Source organism: Amblyomma mixtum, chromosome 5 (genome assembly GCF_055824585.1).
Source record: "Amblyomma mixtum isolate Tamu chromosome 5, ASM5582458v1, whole genome shotgun sequence".
Taxonomy (NCBI): Eukaryota; Metazoa; Arthropoda; class Arachnida; order Ixodida; family Ixodidae; genus Amblyomma; species Amblyomma mixtum.
This window is the reverse complement of record NC_143016.1, coordinates 186,195,059-186,214,815: the sequence shown is the minus strand read 5'-3', so window position 1 is coordinate 186,214,815 and position 19,757 is coordinate 186,195,059. Positions and strand designations below refer to the sequence as shown.

Below are 19,757 nucleotides of genomic sequence, written 5' to 3'. Positions count from 1 at the left end.
TGGTGGTCGCATTTTGATGGAGGCAAAGTGCTACAGACCCCTGTTCACTGTGCAGTGTCAGTGCACATTAAAGCACCTCAGGTGGTTGAAATTATCCACAGTCCTTCACTATGACGTCTCTCCTAGCCTGGGTCACTTTGGGACGTTAACCCCATAAAACCAAATCAAAAGTCTTTACTATATCTATGTCTTTACTCTATCAGTCAAACCTCATTATGACAAACACAGATATTACAAATTATTTGTCTATGTTGAACTGTTTGTAAATATTTTTAACAAACGCATGCATTTCTCACTTTATATATCAAATGCCGCGCGAACAGCTGGTAGCCAGGCAGTAGGCACTCGTTTTCGCCTCTCGTACCTGTTGATAGCTCCGGAACCTGCGACACGATCGGTTGTTGTAGCTTTCTGGCAGCTTTTCTCTGCTCACATTAGCTGTCACGGAGCGGAGGTGGTGAAAAAGAGGAGAGCTTTCGTTTTGGCGTCCGAGTTTTTATGCGACGCTGCTGTAATGTGAGGAAGCCACCCCACTGGCATGTTCCTTGCCTCCGCTGCGTGCTCTGATGCTGTACAGCGAAGCGAACCTAACTAGCTTTTGCCGCTTGGATTTTTGTGGCCTCCGCAATCTCTGAAACTATGGAAGACGTCTTTCCCAATTGCCATTCTTTTGCTGGCTAAATTTTGCTTCTCCAACGCGAGTTTCTGACGAAATTCTATATTACGAATTTCGACTATATTGATCTATTTTAATATTTTTTACCAATTCGCTGTTACCAGTTGCGTGGCTCAGAGGATGCCATCTGGTAATTTGGCTGTTTAATACGCACAGCGTTGGTTTAGAAAAGAAACATTTAGAAAGTGCCTGCCATCCTACTAGAATCTTTACATCGCATGTGAATGGTATATTCAGTTATCACATTTTATGATATCGCGTCGATTTTGTCCAACATCGTTTTCGGTTTCGTCCAAATATTGTGGAAGCACTGCTTTTTCACAAATATAACACGGCCACAAATATAATGCGAGGGGGCTTGAATCCACATGAGAATGTATTCTTGGCGTAGTTAAGAAACTCACGCGGCTCAATCAAGCACAGCAAAATCCTCCACGCTGTAACTGCTGCTGCTCCATGTATAGCGCTGCCGTGTGCTGCTGCGACTGCCTTTTTTACTGCGAGAGCAATAACAGTGGGTTTCAAAATGCTGGCTTTGTTTGTGTGAGGCTTCGGTTAGTGATGCCTCCTCCCTCTGGAATCACAGCCCACCAAATGCCTCCCCACTGCATCCCCTTGCTTAGATGTTGTGGGGACCGACGTTACGTTGGTGGAACCAACTTCTTTACATCGAGGTGAAGTTAACTTTCCTGCCGCCTAGGTCACTTAACCTTGTGACATCATCACAACCTGCCCGCTGTGGCAGATGGCAGTTAAACTGATGATTGATTACAAGAGGTTGCTCGGCGAGAGAGCATCCCGACTCTCACAGGTCCCAGCCGTGGCTGGGTTTGAAACAGCCGCTTGCCATGGCAATGGCGCATCCCCTAAGTGCTGCACCACTGCACCAGGAATGGTACGAGGACCCACTACGATTTATGAATGTAAACTAGAGAATGACCAATTCTGCATACATGGGAATGAATCCATTTAACGCTATCGCGTCATGCCCCAAGGCACAGCTGAAGTCCGATTTCTGCGATCTTTGTTTGAAGCCTGCTTGACCCTGAAAACTGAGCCTTGAAGTGAAAAAAAGGGAAAACCAAACTGCTACCACACCTGATTTGTGTTTTGCCTAGCCACGCAATATCATCCGCTATTGTTTTCCAAGCAAGACATGCACACAGCCCTGCCTTTCACCTCTTCCACTTTCCATGTAGTGTTTGCAAGGTTCCTCAGCGTAGAGGGCCCAGAACCCTGACAATCATGCAGATGAAGCAAGCAGGTCCGTTCTGTCTGCCGGAGGCTCTTCAGCCGTGCCGGTTGCAAAAAGGAACACTGACCCTGCATTTTGGCACGCTGGCTGGTCCGTGTTCAGAAGTGCCCAGATTCTCGCGTCAGTCATGAAAGAGAAACCAGTAGCCTAGCCCATTGGCAGCACCTTCATCTGTTGTCCCCTTGAGGTTGGTCCCCAGAAGTGCCTCAGCTTTTAACCAGAGTTTCTTAGCTGCAGTTTCAGGTGAAACAGAGCCCCGCGAATGGGAGAGAGAATGTGTGTGGCCTTATGATCGGAGAAATTTCTGGAAGTAGCGCCCCGGGACGAAATTGTGGTGCGTAGAAAATGCTGAAAGGGAAATTCAGTTGCAGGTAATGGAGTACGGAGTGCAGTGGTGCAAGGTAAGGGAAATGATAGGCCTAACTTTGCTCTCTTTCTGTTTTATAGAGTGGGTCATGGAACAAAAGCGACTTCGTGATACCCTAGGTGGAATCAAGAGCAAAACTGGGCAGCGAAATTAACCACTGGTCCGTTAGGGTAACAGAATGGATTCCGAGGAAAGGCAAGCACAGAGGTGGTGGCAGGTAGACAGCTAGGCAGATGATGTTGGGAAGTTCTGCAGGGATACGGTGGCAGTTAATTGTAGAGATATGGCAGAGGGCTTTGTCTTGCAGTGGGTGTAGTCGGGCTGTTAAAGGGGTCCAGAAACACAATCTTAGTTGACTGTTTTGCCTGTTGATCGCATACAGTGAGTTACAATGGTGCTATTAGCGTCGGTAACACCGCATACTATTCCGTTTTTTTTTAATATTTTAATGTCCTCCCAAAAACAAATTCATCGCTCTGAGGGTGTCCCCACACAGTGGCGGGTTTTAGCAGCGGATACGGCATCACCTGGCACGAGCTTGATGATTGGACAAACAGTAAATGTACTGCAAATTGTGTGAATAAATAGAGACACATTTTGTCACCTGTCAGTGTTTTGTATTAGATCAACAAAAACAACTTGTTCGTCTTAGATAAGAGCCCTGCAAAGCAAGTAAAATAAAAATACACCACCAGGGGCTCTGGCATGGAAATGACACTGCCAGTCTCAGCAAGAACGAGTTACAGAGAGCAGGCAACCATGGAGTGCAAAGTTCCGCGACGTGCTCTGGCTGGCTGTTTTGATTGGTTGCGCCAGGTGCCGTCATTGGGAGAGCGAAATAGGAGTGGGAAGCCCCGCCAAAATCGAGTTGAGGGCAGAGTTTTGTTTGCTTGTATTTTGAAATTTCTTCATTGAATAACTCCCGTTCCTGTGCATCGATTCCTGTAATTCTTTTTAAGTCAGCATCTGTGTGACATAAAGAATCCACCTGAAGTATAGTCGGTATCCCCCCAAGCAGTGTTTCGCAGCCCCTTTAATGACGGTGATGCAGTTTGGCTGGAAAGCTTCGCACACTCTGGAAACAACAGAGCCGTTTTGAAGATCACTGGAATGGGCCTTTTTCCACAAGAGTGTAACTCTTGTCTTGCGCTGTGCATGTCTGGTGCAGGTGATTCCAGATGCGAAGCAGCAGGAGTGGAGGCCAGGGGATGAGCACCCTGGCGTGTTCCGCTTCTGCTTCTGGCTCCTGGGCAGCTGGACCGAGGTGCTCGTCGATGACCGGCTGCCTGTGGTGGTCCCTGGGGGCCTCCCTTACGGCTGCCGGTCACGCGTCCCCAATGCCGAGTTCTGGGCTCCCCTCCTGGAGAAGGCCTATGCCAAGTGAGGATCCATGTCATGTGGCGCTGATCAGGGCTGCTCGCACTAGTTTTCTTGTAGTAGGCATCAAATAAGGGAGGGAGTAATGAGTGTTGGTCCTTTTTACCAAATCTGCTCCACCTTGGGGAATTCCCCTAAATGCACTTTACTAAACCCGCTGCAACGGTTCAGTGGTTAGGGTGCTCGGCTACTTAGCGGTAGCTGGAGTTCCCGGGTTCGAACCCGGCCATGGGGGTCGCGTTTCTATGGAGACAAAACGCAAACATGTCCGTGTGCTGTGCAATGTCAGTGCACGTTAAAGATCCCCAGGTGGTCGAAATTATTCCGGAGCCCTCCACTACGGCACCTCTTTCTTCCTTTCTTCTTTCACTCCCACCTTCCTTCGTTCCCTTACGGCACGGTTCAGGTGTCCAGTGAGATTGAGACCATTACTGCGCCATTTCCTTTCTTCAGGAACCAATTTTTAGTTTACTAACACCAATCCCACTTCGGCTAGCTGTCCTGGAGTTGGGAAGCCATTGTCTAAGGCTGCCCTCGTAACCCAGTCAACCAGCCAGTTAAGGTGGTCGGGGTCAGAGATTGCGCACAGTGAGCAATATGGACCCACATCTCTTGTTTGTACGCTTGTTGCACCTTTTAATGCGCTATCATTAGAATCCCCATGTTGATAAATCTGTTTTTGAGTTGAGTTTAGATGATGTCCATCTGTCCGTTTGAAGCCTTAGTTGGCAGGTGAGACAGTGTAGAGAGGGGGAAGATGAAGGCAAGGAGGGAGGCAACAAAGTGGAGGGGGAATCCCCCTCTGCAGGATCATGTGGGGGAGAGTGGAGAGGGGCTATGGCGTGTTACATAGTGATTGACTGACTGGATTTTGTCTGCCGCTCGCTTAGTCTGAACCTGTCAGCAGCACTGGCTGCTCTGTCTGGGCAACTTTAAAGGGACCCTGAAATGATTTCAATGGTAATTTTCAAATGCAGCAGATCTGTAGAAGTGGTGGTCCTTGTCAGTATTTGAGTCGAATTTAAAAGCTCTACATGGAGCTCATAGTATACAATTGTTCAAGATTGTTGGCCGCAGTGGCACGCAGCCTGCTATGGCGACACCTCCCGCGCATTCTTAGCCACCCCTACCCCGCTGACGTCAGTCGGCAACCTGGGCCTAGTCCTCATTGGGCGTACCCAGGTGCCATGGACGGGATGGGGCTAGGAGGGGTTCAGTCCCGACCTGTCTTGCTTGTTTTTTTCCTGGTGCATCATGCGCATGAGTTGAAGGGGTGAGGAGGCGCATCATTTTTAATCACTGACATTGTCATGTAGTCGTGACGGCAGTCCAAGCAGCGAGGAAGACAGCAAAAGGTTCTTCTAAAAGAAAACTGTCTATTAGGCTGACCTATGCCCACAATGGACTGAATGACTCGGCAGCAGCGAATGCAACAGGGATGCTCGGCGGTTCTCAAACAGAATGCCCCTCGCTTGGACGTGCTATATTTAAAGCTGATAGTGAACTTTCGAGATACAGCGTTCAAAGTTACCACAGCATTCTGGCACAATGCAGGATCGGCTCCGCCTGGATGTGATCAATCGAGATAAATCTGGTCGCACCTTGCATCTCATACAAAGTGATAAAGCTGCATGCCGGCAGCTTTGAAGAACGAACAAACAAAAAATACAGAAAAAATTCGTGGCAATATCTTCGATATTAATAAAAAAATTTTGTAGTGCAGCGACGAGTGATAGAATACCAGTCGCCTGTGCACTTTTCCTAACTAAATATCATTTCGTGGTTCCTGTAGTACGAATGCGTACTCTGCCATATCACTTGATTTGATGATTCGTAACTTTTTAAGACGCTTATTTTGGGCATAACACATAGCACCTGTCCATTTGAGCCTGTGCAGAGGCACATCAAAGTGCCCCCAGCAGTCCATCTTGTCGCCACAAGTCCAGCACAGAAGGCTTGCACTCGGAAATATACCGCCACTCTGCACACCTCCATCTCGACTGCTTGTTTTATGTGACACTGTGCAGTTGCCTATTGCCACTGGCAACAGGGAGGAGTTTGATTCACTCCTTCTTGTTTCATGATGCCAAGCACTTTTATGATTGGCAATTTCACTTGTGATTGTATATAAAATTGATCATTTTTAGCACAGATGAATTTCATATATAGTGTTTCTGCAATTTTTGTGTGTGCTGTAGTTTGTGCACAGCTGAAAGGTTTTCTTTACTACCTTTTTCTGTTTATGGTGGGTAGTTTTGTGAAATTCCCTGAGTGGAGAGACCTTCCTTCTAGCCCAGCTTCACCCTTTACTGCGAGTCGGATGACACAACCCGATGTAAGATGAGGACCAGGAGTGTGCACCTTTGTGTATGTGCAGGATGCATTTCTTGTGTTGGTAATTTTTGTTCGGTGGCTGTAGTGCACTTGCTACTGGCTGTGTTGTACCTTGTCATCATCATTATCATCATCATTTTATTTTACCCTCATTTTACCATCATTATTTTATTTTACCCTCATTTTACCATCATTTTATTTTACCCCATTATTTAATGCCTCTGTTGAGGCATTAAATAAGGGGGGGGGGACAAAGCAAATACAACTAAGAATAGCACATTAACACAACAAAACATAATGCAATACAATAAAATGAAAACGATACATCACAATACAATGTTGGTCAATAATGAATGGTGAAAGGTTGAATTAGGCGGTAACAACAACAACAAGAAAAAGAATAGGTGCAACTGGGTGAAGTTTGAGACAAATGGGCAGTATCTTTTATTCAGTACAGTGATTAACGAATACCTGTCGAAATTTAGTAGCATTTCGCTCGTTACCAATAGAGCACTGCACAGGCCTCAATCTGAGGCCCGAGCCCGGCCCGGGCCCGAGAACTGAAGCCCGAGCCCGGCCCAGGCCCGTGGCTTCAAGCTCGGGCCCGGCCCAGGCCCGCTATATTATCGCTCTAGCGAGCCCGGCCCGGCCCGTAAACCCCGGAGTGAAACCCACCCCGGGCCCGGCTCGGCCCGTTTTCATTTATACTACGCACTCTGAACAAGTAGACTGCCACTACACCGATAAGGAACTGGCCGACAAAGGTTCTGAAACCGCAGTTTGGCTTGCAGAATGTTCGTTCTTTTTTAACCCAGAAGGAAGTTATTAAGAGTAGTGCTCGCCAGGCCCGTCCTTTGGAGAGTGTGAGCCAAATGAAAAGGGCTGCATACGAGCGTAATAGACTACTCTGCCTTCCCCCATCATTACAATCAGTTATATTTTGCCGCCCACGTAGTATAAACATTAAAACTGCTTAGCAAGCAGTGGGATGACATTTTTTTAGTGAACGCGATCTCACAGGTTGAACTCATAGCCGAACTGGTCGCCTTTCAGCAGAACTGAAAAGCTGAAAGGCTTGAGTATTTCACGGTGTGTATTTGAAGACTACAAGCGTCGTAAACCACTATGTTCTTCCCGAATGCATTCCTAATAGTGTGTAGGTATGTTTTTTTGATGACGAACGATCAATGGCCAATTGAGACCGGTTGAATTTTACTCTTACTGGTGGAGCAGAAGATAAGGCGTGAACCACGTAATTACTTACAGGGCAAATCATTTGTCATGACAACCAGGCTGAAGAAGCGAGCAGGGACGGATGTGGTTATGAGATGAGATTTACAAACTCTCGTGAGCTTTTGTGGCTATTTCATTTACGAGACGTTCCGGTCAGCAGATCAAAAAAAAAACCAAACGCACTTTAGTTTGTAAATTTTCGCACATGAGAAAAATATAGCTATAAAATAAAAGCTATGTTTTGGGGGCTTAAGGGCCCAAGAAGAGTCAGATTGTGAGAGACACCGAAGCAGAGGGCTCCGGATCATATCGACCACCTGGGTTTCTTCAACGAGCAATGATACTACAAAGTACATGGCTGCCATGCTTGCCGCCTCAATAGAAATGCGGCCGCCGAGGCTAGGAGCAGGCGCAGTTCCCCGGCTCAGTAATCAAGCGTCTTGACCACTCAGCAACCACGGCGTAGAAATAAGGAAATAAATGTGTCAATGAAGGAAGCTTAGTTTTTTTCTCAGCGCGTACTATAACTCTTGGCTCATCCGTGTCGCTCCTCCAATGCCGCAGTTGGGTACTTCACTCTGCCATAGTGAATGAAAAGTCGGACACCAGCAGCTTCTGTATGGACCCTAGCCCGGCTCGGGCCCACAGCTTTAAGCCCGAGCCCGGCCCGGGCCCGCAACTTCAGGCCCGGCCCAGGCCCGGCAAAACAAACAATGCCCGGGCCCGGGCTTTCGGGCCGGCCCGAGCCCGTGCAGTGCACTAGTTAACAATGTAGTCGGGTAGCAGGTTCCAGTTTTCTATTGCAGTTGGAAGAAAAGATTCATTAAATGCTAAGGTTGATCCATGTATACGTTGAATGCTGAGGAGGTTAAACAGGTGGCGCGATGTTCTGATGGGAGCTAGTAATAATGTGTCATGAAGATCAGCAAAATTGTAATATAATTTATGAAAGAGGCAGAGACGTGCAATTTTCCGTCGGAGCTCTAGTGGCTAGATGTTAAGTGCAGATTTAGTCCTGGTGATACTGCTGTGTCTATTGTAATTTGAGGATATAAAACGGGCTGCTCGGTTTTGAATGGCTTCTAAGGTGTTAGTTAAGTATAGGCAGAAAAAGCCCTCTCGAAGAAACTGAGAGCTTATTTTGCACTTTTGTTTTGTGCACTCTGGCACTCGGAGTGGTCATGACCCACCCATCCCAAGTGTTGTTCGGGGTGTGGCATGTGTTGGGTGCAGGTTCCTGGGCTGCTACGAGTTGCTGGAGGCGTGCAGCCTTTCGGATGCCCTGGTGGACCTGACGGGGGCCGCGGTGGAGCACGTGGAGCTGGCCGTCGGTGGCTACGCGCGCGACCCTGCCCTGCAGGAGCAGCTCTTCGCCAAGTTGCTGGCCGTGATGGACCCCGACACCCGCCCGGCTGTCGTCTGCTGTGCCCAGTCCGTGAGTGGCACGTGGTTCGGTTCCAGGGGAACACACGCATGCAGCGAATTAGTTTCTTTGGACCCGATTTTAAGGCGAAAAAAAACTGTTGAGGCTGGGAATCGAACCAGGGCCTTTTGCATTTGAAGCGGAGACGCTACCACTCCGCCACGAAGGCTCAGAGTTTGAGCATGAATAAAGGCGCATCTAGTGAATGCATGGGTTTCATAAATAAAATAAAAGAATAAAAAGAAGAAAAGAAGCAATAAAATTTTTAAAAAATAAGAAAAAAAACAAATGTATAAAATAAAAATATGCAAAAAATTTTTAAAAATTTAAAAAACGCACAATGCACCAGGAAACCCTTTTGCCTTGCAGCAATTTAGAGAGCCAAAGTGCTCCCTGAATTTTTTTATTTTTACAGTGAAAGCTATTGTACAGAGCCCTTCCTGACACATTCAAAAGGCCGTCGAAAATTCAGTCAAGTGACCATGCACCCATTGCAATTGTTGTGGTATCCCAGATCACCACTAACTTTGTGTGTTGTAATAAAACAGCGCATGGAGGACACAGGACAAGAACGGAGAGAAGACACACATGGCCTTCTCTCCATTCTTGTCCTGTGTCCATGTGGTGTTTTATTACACGATGCATAACCAAGTCGCCCAAACTGCCATTTTAACTTTGTCAGTCTGAGGCTTAAATTTGCTGTAGATACAATTCCATTCAGTTGTTGCTGTCAATAAAAATTCATCCTCTGGCTCTTCCTGGCTATATTGACATTGTCCAGCAGAAGACATATTCATTATGGTTGTGCAAATACTACTTGAATACAAATCGAATATCGCAAGCTCTTGAATTATTCGATTAGCAAATCGTATGCCCGATATTCAGTTGATTGAATATTCTGTATACCGTTGACCAGTCAATGACTGATTTTTTGGACCCTATTGGGATCTCCAAAATTGCTGAAAAAATTGTGCAGTCCGTAAACTCTGATTTCAATGAAAAAAATCACTGATTGCCAATATGCCATAGGAAGCGGTCATCAGTTTTGTGCACACTCTCAAACTCTCCATGACTAAATTTCAGAGTGCGTCATGTACACAGACAATACAGCAGCGACCATTTTTGCGAGCTCTGCATATGATGGCTGTACTGCCTTTGGCATGTCGCTGATGAATGCATGGATTGGGACAAAGTCTAGACATGAAAGCAAATGTGCCGCTGCGCGAACTGCGCTGTGGCTGCAGTACAAAGAGCCCGGAACAAGAAGGAAAGGATAAGAACCAACAAATTTCAGAGGCAAGCACTCCATTGGTGTTGTCCTTCGTAATTAGGCCTAACTACTAGGGCATAAATTGGCGTCATAACCTACGCTATGCACTCTGTGGTAGCTTGCGTATAATCAGAGGCACTTGCTTGTCATCAAAACGCCAGCTGTTGACTGGTTTTCGATTTCACGGTTAAAAAGTTGAAGCTGCGATGTGTTTGCCTCGGGTACACTCACCTCGCTTGGAAAAGCACCACCTTTTTCTTCTGCTCACCTCCTCCATGAAGCAGTATGCCTCCGATGCACTTCGCTGTCACCTTTTCCTGTACTTGGGACAAAAGACTCAGCTCAGATGAGTTCCACAAACTGTGACTACTGATCAAGTTTGTGCCATGGATAGGCCACACACACCTTATGTTCAACTTCCCATAAACTTATGGTTAACCACATTCTATTCTCTTGTGCAAAACTGGAAAAACTAAGGAAAAAGTACTGTACTCAATTTTATAACAAATATATTTCTTTTCATCCAACACTGCTTTTAGGAGCTAACGCAATTGTTGACACGTCTTGTGTTTTTAGCTTTTTAAGAGGAGCAGGATTTCTTGAGAAGCTGTAAATCCTGATCAACTGCTTTGCTAGTTTTTTAGTAGACCTCAGCCACTTTCTCATCCCTAAAAAGAAGGCTGAGGTCTTTATTTGGTTCTTTGGGTGCCTTGAGATCCTTGCCCATCCAAGGATAGCAACTGAGGTTACCCACCCTCTTTAAAGCTTTTACTTTTACTAACAGCCATTTCTAAAATTTATTTTCTATGTGATCACTAGGTAGTACTACCTTTTTAGGCCCTCTAGACCACCGATTATTTTTCACATTTCTGTAAAATTCAGCAAAACTTTTCTCTATACCTTTTTCTTGGCACATGATAAGCTTTGTTGCTTCTGTGGCATAAAAGACAACAGAACACACTTTGATATTCGGGTTTTTGCTTGATTCAATTTGGTATTTGTTTTGACATTTACTATTCAGTATTAGCACACCCTAAGAAAATTGGATTTAAAAATCTTTGTGAGGCAGTCTATTCAAACTGATGACGTTCTTGCCGAAAAGGACTGGTTGCCACCGTGTTGAAGTGAATGATGGTCTGGTGTAACCACCTCTGGGACCCACTCATAAAAATCAGTGTCGACGCACGTATTTTACTTGTGAAATCTGCCGGCGATTTTGACACCTGTATTCCCTTGGTCTTTTCTGTCTTGCAAAAGCTTCGTTTTCAGTGAGGGTGAGATCTTCATGATTAGGACGTAGTACCCTATTGATATATTAACTGCCTGCTGTTTGTAACCCGCCGCAGTGGCTCAGTGGTTACGGTGCTCGGCTGATGGCCTGAAAGACGCGTGTTCAATCCCGGCCGCCGTGGTCGAATTTCGATGGAGGTGAAATTCTTGAGGCCCATGTACTCTGCAATGTCAGTGCACGTTAAAGATCCCCTGGTGGTTGAATTCATCCCGAGTCCTCTGCTATGGCTTCCCTCATAGCCTGAGTCGCTTTAGAACGTTAAACCCCCATAAACCACTTCTATTTGTCTTCAGTGTCCCTTAACTAATGACTGCCAGCAGCATGGCACACTGACAGCTTCTGCTGAGTTTAGCCTGTTACACTGTTACACAGCAGAGCTTAAACGCTTGGCAGTTTTTTAACGCGATATAATTAAAGCTATTGTTCTACTGAAAATCCAACGTCGGACTTGTGAGTGAGAAAGCATGTGGCCGTCTTGCCACCTACATCACTACCTGAGCCAAATAATACACTGCTACGTGCAGCAGAAAACCGACAATTGTGCGCGAAAGTTCGCAAACCCTTCTCGGCGACTTTTCGTGTTCGTGCTCTTGTGTATTTCTGTTCAGAGATGGCTATTGGTTAGGCTCTTTCAGACATCACACAGCTATCATTTGCATTTAGTTTTGGATGATATTAACACATCCGATAATTCAAGCTTCTTACATTTCAAACAAAAGTCTCTGGTCCCTAAGTTTGAATCAGTGAGAGTCCACTGTATCAAAAACATTAGAAGCGTCAAAATTCTTGAGCTTTTAATTTAATATTGTGATATGTTTGTTTAGCTCACAAGAAAGCTTTAACAAAGGACTACGTTTTTGATGCGGAGGAAATTGGTGTGGCGGTCACGAATGTGGGCGGAACTTCACTGCAGACTTGTGTTGCATCTGACTGTAACGCGGAACAAGTGTACAGTACAGCCTTGTTGATTCAAAGCCCGTCAGGCCTTCTATGTTTATAGTATTCAAATTGAGCGCTTGTTTTTTTTTATTATTGCCCGAGAACAGCGCGAGGCGAAAAAGCGAAATGTTGTTCCACCGAGTGCATCACTTTAGAGTTGCAACCAATGCACTCGTAAGAACTGCAGTCGACGTTTAATGATTAACACCTTCAGAAGCGGCAGCTCATCTGCACTCTTCATTGCCATGCCATTGCCTTTCATGAGCATTTCAGCAACACCAGTTTCAGCGTAGACAGAGCATGGTGATGCATCTGTGCCGACATAACTTTGTTACTAGCGCTTCAACACTCCATTATCTCTGGCCTATGCGAGGCCAGTGGCTGGGGTCAGAAAAGTCTTTTAGATTTGCTGTTATCTGCTACTTCGGTCAGATTCCATAGTGGATCTCCGCATGCATAGAGCATTGCACTGTTTAGAAAGTGTTAACATGCATAGCAATCTACTTAAGCCCCAGTGTTTTGGTAGGAGATCTAACCATGTCTCCAAAGGTTTTATCTATGACCTTTCTACCTTTCAAATAGCCAACAAACCAGTTAAGTACTTGGGCATCACCTTCTTTGTCAATAAACACCCAGAAGTCAACTCTCTGAAAGAGGCTTATCTGCTACACCTAATATAGTAGCTAAATCTTTTCTTAAACCATTCCTGAAATTCAACAGCTGGTGCCAGCTGGTCATGCAAGTCTTTCTACACAGAGTATCGAACTGCTCATTAGTTTTCACCGCGGCTGCATAGCTTGATAAACTTCACCGTAACTACAGTAGACTCTCTTAAGATTTCCTGGACAGTATGAACAATGTGATTCCGTTTGGTTGGTTTTCCATGGGATTGGATGTAAAAAAAAATCCACTTAAGATGAACTGTTTAATGTGTGATTTGATTAAGAGGAGCTTTTGGTGCATCTGCGAACCCTGGTGACCCCCACGGAATGGGACTGAAGGGGCATCTGCATGGCACTGTCCAGTAAAGGAAAAATCAATAAGTTGTTTACACACAAGAAAACGCACCCGAAAAAGTAGCTTCCGCACAACTTCACACAATTGTGCTGGGAAGCTGTTGTGCGGCTGCGCTCTTCCTTGTGGGGAAGCTTTTTGCCAGTGCCGAAAAGGTGGGCGCTGAGATGCCAGATTTCGGCATTGTGTGCGTGTCACGTGCCATGCATTGCCACCAGCGGACTAAAAGGATGCATCTGTTTGTTCACTTGGGGAGTTGGGAGCCGAATTTTCAACTGACATGGCATCACAATACGTGTACAGTGGCACAGAGATCGCCAGATATCAGCGTTGCATGGGCACGGCCTCTGGTGGATGGAAATGGTGCACTGGGTTGATGACATCCTAGTCGAAAGGGAGAGGAAGAAGTGGGCTTGGGCAGGGCATGTGATGCAAAGGCAAGATAACCGCTGGTCCTTAAAGGGTAACGGAGTGGATTCCATGAAAAGGCAAGCGTAGCAGGGGGCGGCAGAAAGTTAGGTGGGCGGATGAGATGAGATTAAGAAGTTTGAGGGGACACGGTGGCCGCAACTGGCAAAGGACAGGGTTAATTGGAGAGATATGGGAGAGGCCTTTGCCCTGCGTTGGGCGGAGTCTGGCTGGTGATGATGATGATGATGACCCTGCGGAAGGAGCCAGATAAGAGAGCGGCACATGGCTACCCAGTTATGCACCTTCAGAGCGCTCAGAGCCTTAAAAGCTCAAGTCAGGGACTAGGAAAAGTGCAAATAACAGTTGCTACAAAAAAAAAAGAGGGAGCAAAAAAGAGAGGCTGAAAAAAAAAATCTAGACCAATGCTGTTTTCAAGTAGGATAATGTGACTTTGTTTCATGTCTTCACTGTTCAGCTCACATCATGCATAGTGCCATTTCATTTGCAATTACCCTATCTTTTAATTACAAGGTCATTTTTTTTTCTGTTTTCATATAACACATATCTGGACACTCACAGTATGCTGAGATATATTTTTTGAGGCACTTCTGGTAAGAGAAACTTCTAGTTAAAAAACGAAAAAAAAAAAATTTTCTGGTCCCTTTAAGTTTGTGTTAGAGGGTCCACTATACTCTCTCTTTGCCGCCAAGTTTTCCAAACTACCACATCTGGACGCCTCTTAGATGCGGCGGTCTCTGCTTCATACAACTGGAGCGCATCACTGCAACTGTGCATTCAAAGCCCTTACTCCCCCACTTCACCTGAACGAACCTTCCATCTCGGCACTTTTCGACGTAGCGCTGCAATCCCACTACATTGGCAGTGCGTTCAGCGAACCTGCAGACATTATGAGTCCAAAAGACGTGAATGCTGCCCTCAAGTCAGCTCAGTACGATGATAGGAGTGGTACACTGAGGACTGCACTATATCTGTTGCACACCAAAGCCAGCGATTAGCCTATTCCTGGCTTGGCTACCACTCGAAGTACAATCTCAAAGACTGAGATTGCATACGTGCGCTTCGCCTCCAAACTAACCCTCACCTAGCTCACGCCTTAGCCATTAAACATACCGTATTTACTTGCATAATTTGCACACTATTTTTTCTTTAAATTAAGTCTTCGAAAAGGCGGCATGCATGCGGAATTGACGCAGGGATTTCGCAAACAAATCCGAAAAAACTACAAAGGTCCTAACACACAGGATGTACTGTGTATTGCAGTCTATATTTCAATCCCCCCATCGCACCCGTCATTGGCAAAAAAAAAAAAGTAATTGACTCCAGTATTAACCCTTTCAGGCGCCATTTTTTGTTATGACTGAAATAAATTATTTTTTCACCTAAGTTGTATATTCAGGCCTCAAGAAAGGGAATTTGTTAGTTTTCGAACGTGAAAGACCACCAGGTAAGTTTTTACAACGATGTGGAGAATTCCGTACAAAGTCTCAGATTTGTTAGAAATATAGTAACATCGACATGTTCTCGTGTGTCAGGTAAACACCCTACGAATCGTGGAATCACTTTGTGCTTCGAAGATTTACATTATGCTCAAAATTGAGCAAAAACAATCGTTGTTTTCACTCACGGCAAAATCTGTCTGCACAAAAACTGCAGACGAAGTGCTACCTAGCTCACTCTTGTGTGAAATATTATTTACTGCATTCGCTACATGGTACAACAACTTATTTGCAGCAAGAAGAGTGCTCAATTTGACTGAAATAATGAAATCACTGTTAAGTGCTCCAGTTTCTCAGAAAAAGCTGCAAGTTTGCCGCTGACACAATTGTGTACAAAGCGCCTAAAAGGGTTAAGACTCATACCACCTCCTGCCCCGCCCCATGTTATGCAGTTCCCCGTGGGATGTCTTCACGGCGCATGGCACCCTCACATGTGGCCCAACTGGCTGGAGGCAAACTGAACGGCAAACAGTTCTGTAGTTTCGGATCCTGCTGCGCACCATAGGTTATTGGAAGGTTGCTTTCACGACTGCTTGTATGGGAAAGCGACCACCAGTGCAAGTGAGCCTTGCACGCAATTCGTCCTCTCGCCACTGGCATCCTTCGTAGACCGACGCAGCCATGCCGATCTTACCAAGCCTACATTTCATTCGTCCGCGTGAATGCTAATGATCTGGCACAGCAGTAGGGAGCGTTGCGAGTAAAGGTTTTTTTAATAAACCCGGGTAATAAATTATGGGTGCACAAATTACATGAGGCTGCAAATTATGAGAATAAATGTGGTTGTATGGGCCCAGCCTCCTGCTTCTGTCACCAATGCAGTGAAAAACCCGAAACCACTTTTTACACTCTACACGAGTGCTCTTCTGTGCGTCTCCCCCTATAAGAGCGTCACAAATGCTGTAATGAGAGAGAATTTTTCGAAAATACCTCCTGAAAGAACACGAATACAACACGAGGTACACATCTTACAACAAGAGTAAAATACAAACAAATTACGGCATGCAGCAACAATCATTTGTTATACAGTAAAAGCTCGTTAATTCGCACTTCACGGGACCGGGAGAAACGTTCGAATTATCCGATGTTCGAATTATCGAATGGCCGCGAAAAAACCAACAAGAACCATTTGCATTACGGCATATGTAGGGTATTTACTCGCGTAACGAACCCACTCACATAATGAACCCACCCACCCCCGATTTTTGCCTAAGAATCTGAAAAAAAAAAAAAAAGCGTCAGTCGTTAACGCTTCCCTCCGTTTGGCACCGTCACGGCCCTCAACGCATTTCTTGGCGGCGCGCCAAGATGCTGCGCAGTGATAACATCACTTTTGACGTTAGCTCCAGCAAGGGGGAAGCGAACTTTGGCAGAGTGCCAGCGCTTGTCCGGCTGTGCAAGCCTCGTTTTCAGTACGTTCGCCTTATCGGGCCATCAGCGATTGGGGCTGACACCGTCTATTGCCACTCGAAAGCCGGCGTCTTGTTCGCGGCTGAGCGCGCGCTTCCGTAGGCGACCGACCGATGGGTGGAAGCACAGACGACACTCGCAAAGAAAAAAAAAAGTTTTTCGCTCCTAATTTGTAGCGCCCGTCTGAAGTCATAGCCTTCATGGGCGTTGGCTGGGATTGTGCTGACAGTGCTTATCTGTATTTTCGAATTAACAGGGCTCGAATTAACGAGTATTTAGTTGCGAGTTCCGGAGGTTGCGCGGAAAAGAGGGTAGGCAGCCGCCAGCGCGGTCGCCAACCCCTACCCTCCGGTGCCGCCGGCCATTGCGCCGGTGATGGCGCCATTTAAGCTTTACCCACTCTTCCAAGGTTTTATCTAGTTCCATCTTCTGTCCCCGTTTAGGACGTACGCAGCCTCTAACTATGCGGAGGAGGTGCTTTTTTTTTGGCCACATGCTGTGTGCCAAGCCACCCAGACGCGGTGGCGCGTAGTTCGAATTATCCATAACGGAACCGACTCGCTTTCGAATTAACGGGCTTTTTTATACACAGATCTCTATGGAGCTTGGCCGGACCAAGTAGTGTAGTTCGAATTATCCGAAAATTCGAATTATCGAGTTTTGAATTAACGAGCTCTCACTGTACCAGATTTTTAAATCGCCACCTTGCCATCTTGACCTTAGTAAATCAATCATCTTCGTTAGCCGCATTCAAAAAAGGTTGAATGCGTGCTTGTTGTAACTTTAGGAGGAACTTCTTCAATCATGTCCGCTTGCTTTGAATGCTTGCATTATAATTACTGGTGTATTATGTTTACTGTTTTTATCCTCTTTTCAGTTCATGTAACCTGTTCATTTTTTTCTCTCACCGTGTGCTAAGGTGTTGTGTGTATTGAGAGAAAGACACTCATCAGGCATCGTACCTATTTGGCAGCCTCGTAGACAGACTTGTACTTTTGTGCCTTGTCTACCTGAAATAAACATTCAATTCAATACGGGTGAAATTATCATCCTGCCTATCATGGAAATTGAGTTATGCAATTTTGACGTTGCCACTTCAAAAACGGGAAGAAAAATTTGTATTCGTTCCGAAGTAACTAATTCAGGACTCTAACTCAACTTGTATGATAGGCATAGTAATAATTTTGCCCTTATTGCATTCCTTGACGCTAACAGAAACCAGTGGCACTTATTTTAGCAAGTTCTCTTGATTTAAGTTTCTTGAAAGCTCTCAGCAAGAAGTTATCTAACATATTACGAAGTGCACATTGACTTGTTTTACATGAAATTAAATTACATATTTGTAATCGGCAAGCAAAATTACATGTTCTCTGAAGGTTTCTTAATTGTGACTTCATAAATAAAATCTTTTTTAAGACCCTCTTCTCTCCAAAGACCATGGGGCCATGAGAATTCCTCTCATCAGAAGGGTTCAGCTTAAGTTAAGGACAACGCAGCGAGCTATGGAAAGAAAAATGATAGGTGTAACGTTAAGAGATCGGAAGCGGGCAGAGTGGGTGAGGGAACAAACGTGTGTTAATGACATCCTAGTTGAAATCAAGAGGAAGAAGTGGGCTTCGGCAGGGCATGTAATGCGAAGGCAAGATAACCGCTGGTCCTTGAGGGTAACGGAGTGGATTCCAAGAGAAGGCAAGCGTAGCAGGGGGCGGCAGAAAGTTAGATGGGCGGATGAGATTAAGGAACTTGTGGGAATACGGTGGCCGCAGCTGTCGAAGGCCAGGGTTAATTGGAGAGACATGGGAGAGGCCTTTGCGCTGCAGTGGGCGTAGTTAGGCTGATGATGATGATGATGCAAGGTGCGTACAATTACTACCGGTTCGATGGGAACCCTGAATGAAATTATCTTGCGGTGAGGCAATGAGAAGATTTACTGCACTGCACTGTGCATGAAATGAATTTAATAGTGAGGGCATGCAGCAGGCTCTTCACTCTTCTTCAAAATACTAGTATTAATCTGTTTCTCTTTATCAGCGCCTCTTTTTCTCTTTGGGAAAGATCTCTATTCATGTTAGTTTTCTATTTATTGCTTGCCCTCTGGCTCTGAGTGACCATGCAATACAGGGCTTTGATTCTGTCTCTTATCTCACTCATTCCGCAGTGCACTCCTTTTCTGATGTGCACTCCTTTTCTTCCGCTGAAGACAAGGCGTGGCACATGACATGCACACAACGTAGATACCTGACCATGCCAGATCTCTATATCGCACACAGGCTGGTGATGGGTGTCCTGCTTTTCTCGCACCCTGCTCCCCTGCATCTGCATGTCAATCTGCAGGAGAGGTTTGTTGCAGGGAAGATTTCATTTTTTTTTTCTTGCCTTGAGAAAGGCCTCTTGGCTTTGTGCAAACTCTGTTGATGGAGTTGTCGTTCGTGGTCATCGCGAAAGTCTGTCTTGACTGAAGAGTGTGCAAAGCGGTTTGTCTTAAGTGGATGTTTTTTATGTCGAGTATGTGGGAAACTATCCTAATTGATTGTTTGTCTTAACCGAGTTCATCTTAATGGGAGTCTGCTGTGTTTGCTTTGGAATCAAAAATCTGATGTGCGTACTCCTTAGTTGGAGGGCAGAGGGAGAGAGGCTTTTGTTGTGCAGTGTATATATTTTACCTCACTGATGACAGTGCTCGTGCTTTGTGGTGTCTAGTTACATTGTGAAATGTGAGCCAGTGTGATGTGTTTGCCCCTGTGCAATGGAGCAGGTGGAGCATGCTGAGGAGATGAGCAGCCTGACGGCGGAGGGCCTGCTCCGTGGCCACACCTACCCAGTGGTGGGTGCCCAGGCGGTTGCCAGCACCCCCGGCCAGGAGGCACAACCCGAGCAGCTGCGCTTGCTCCGGCTTCACAACCCTTGGGCGACCACCTTAGGCCACGGGTGGGTGCGAGCGCCCTTGTTTGCAAGGCTGGTCCTGAGCATGTGTTCACTGTGCCTATTCGCACAACTCTCCATCGGTCCTGTGTTTCACACCGAATGCTCGCAGGCAGTCGGTCAGGCTGTATCCAAACTCCTGTGGGGTCCCGGAAATTTCTGCACCCGCTTCTGAAACCTCGCCTGAGCTCTTTATTTCTGCTCATTAGGCGATACATCAACAGTGGTTCTAAGCCCTGCCTCTGCTTTCTGCTCTGCATTTCTGTCCATTGCAGTGATCATCATCATCAGCCTGACTACGCCCACTGCAGGGCAAAG

The 19,757-nt window shown here is 46.0% G+C and overlaps 1 protein-coding gene across 3 annotated transcripts in view; it reads left to right on the top strand.

Annotated features, from left to right (window-relative positions):
* LOC149345128 (calpain-5-like) overlaps positions 1–19,757 on the top strand; it is a 96,705-nt gene that overhangs the window by 19,032 nt on the left and 57,916 nt on the right. The window contains exons 4-6 of one of the 3 annotated variants that reach the window (XM_089546449.1): positions 3,467–3,678; positions 8,476–8,677; positions 19,273–19,445. In XM_089546449.1, the coding sequence (XP_089402575.1) occupies positions 3,467–3,678; positions 8,476–8,677; positions 19,273–19,445 (587 nt within the window). Of the gene's footprint in view, positions 1–3,466; positions 3,679–8,475; positions 8,678–19,269; positions 19,446–19,757 lie in introns of all 3 variants that reach the window. The other 2 variants (XM_089546448.1, XM_089546451.1) reach the window with 2 other exon arrangements.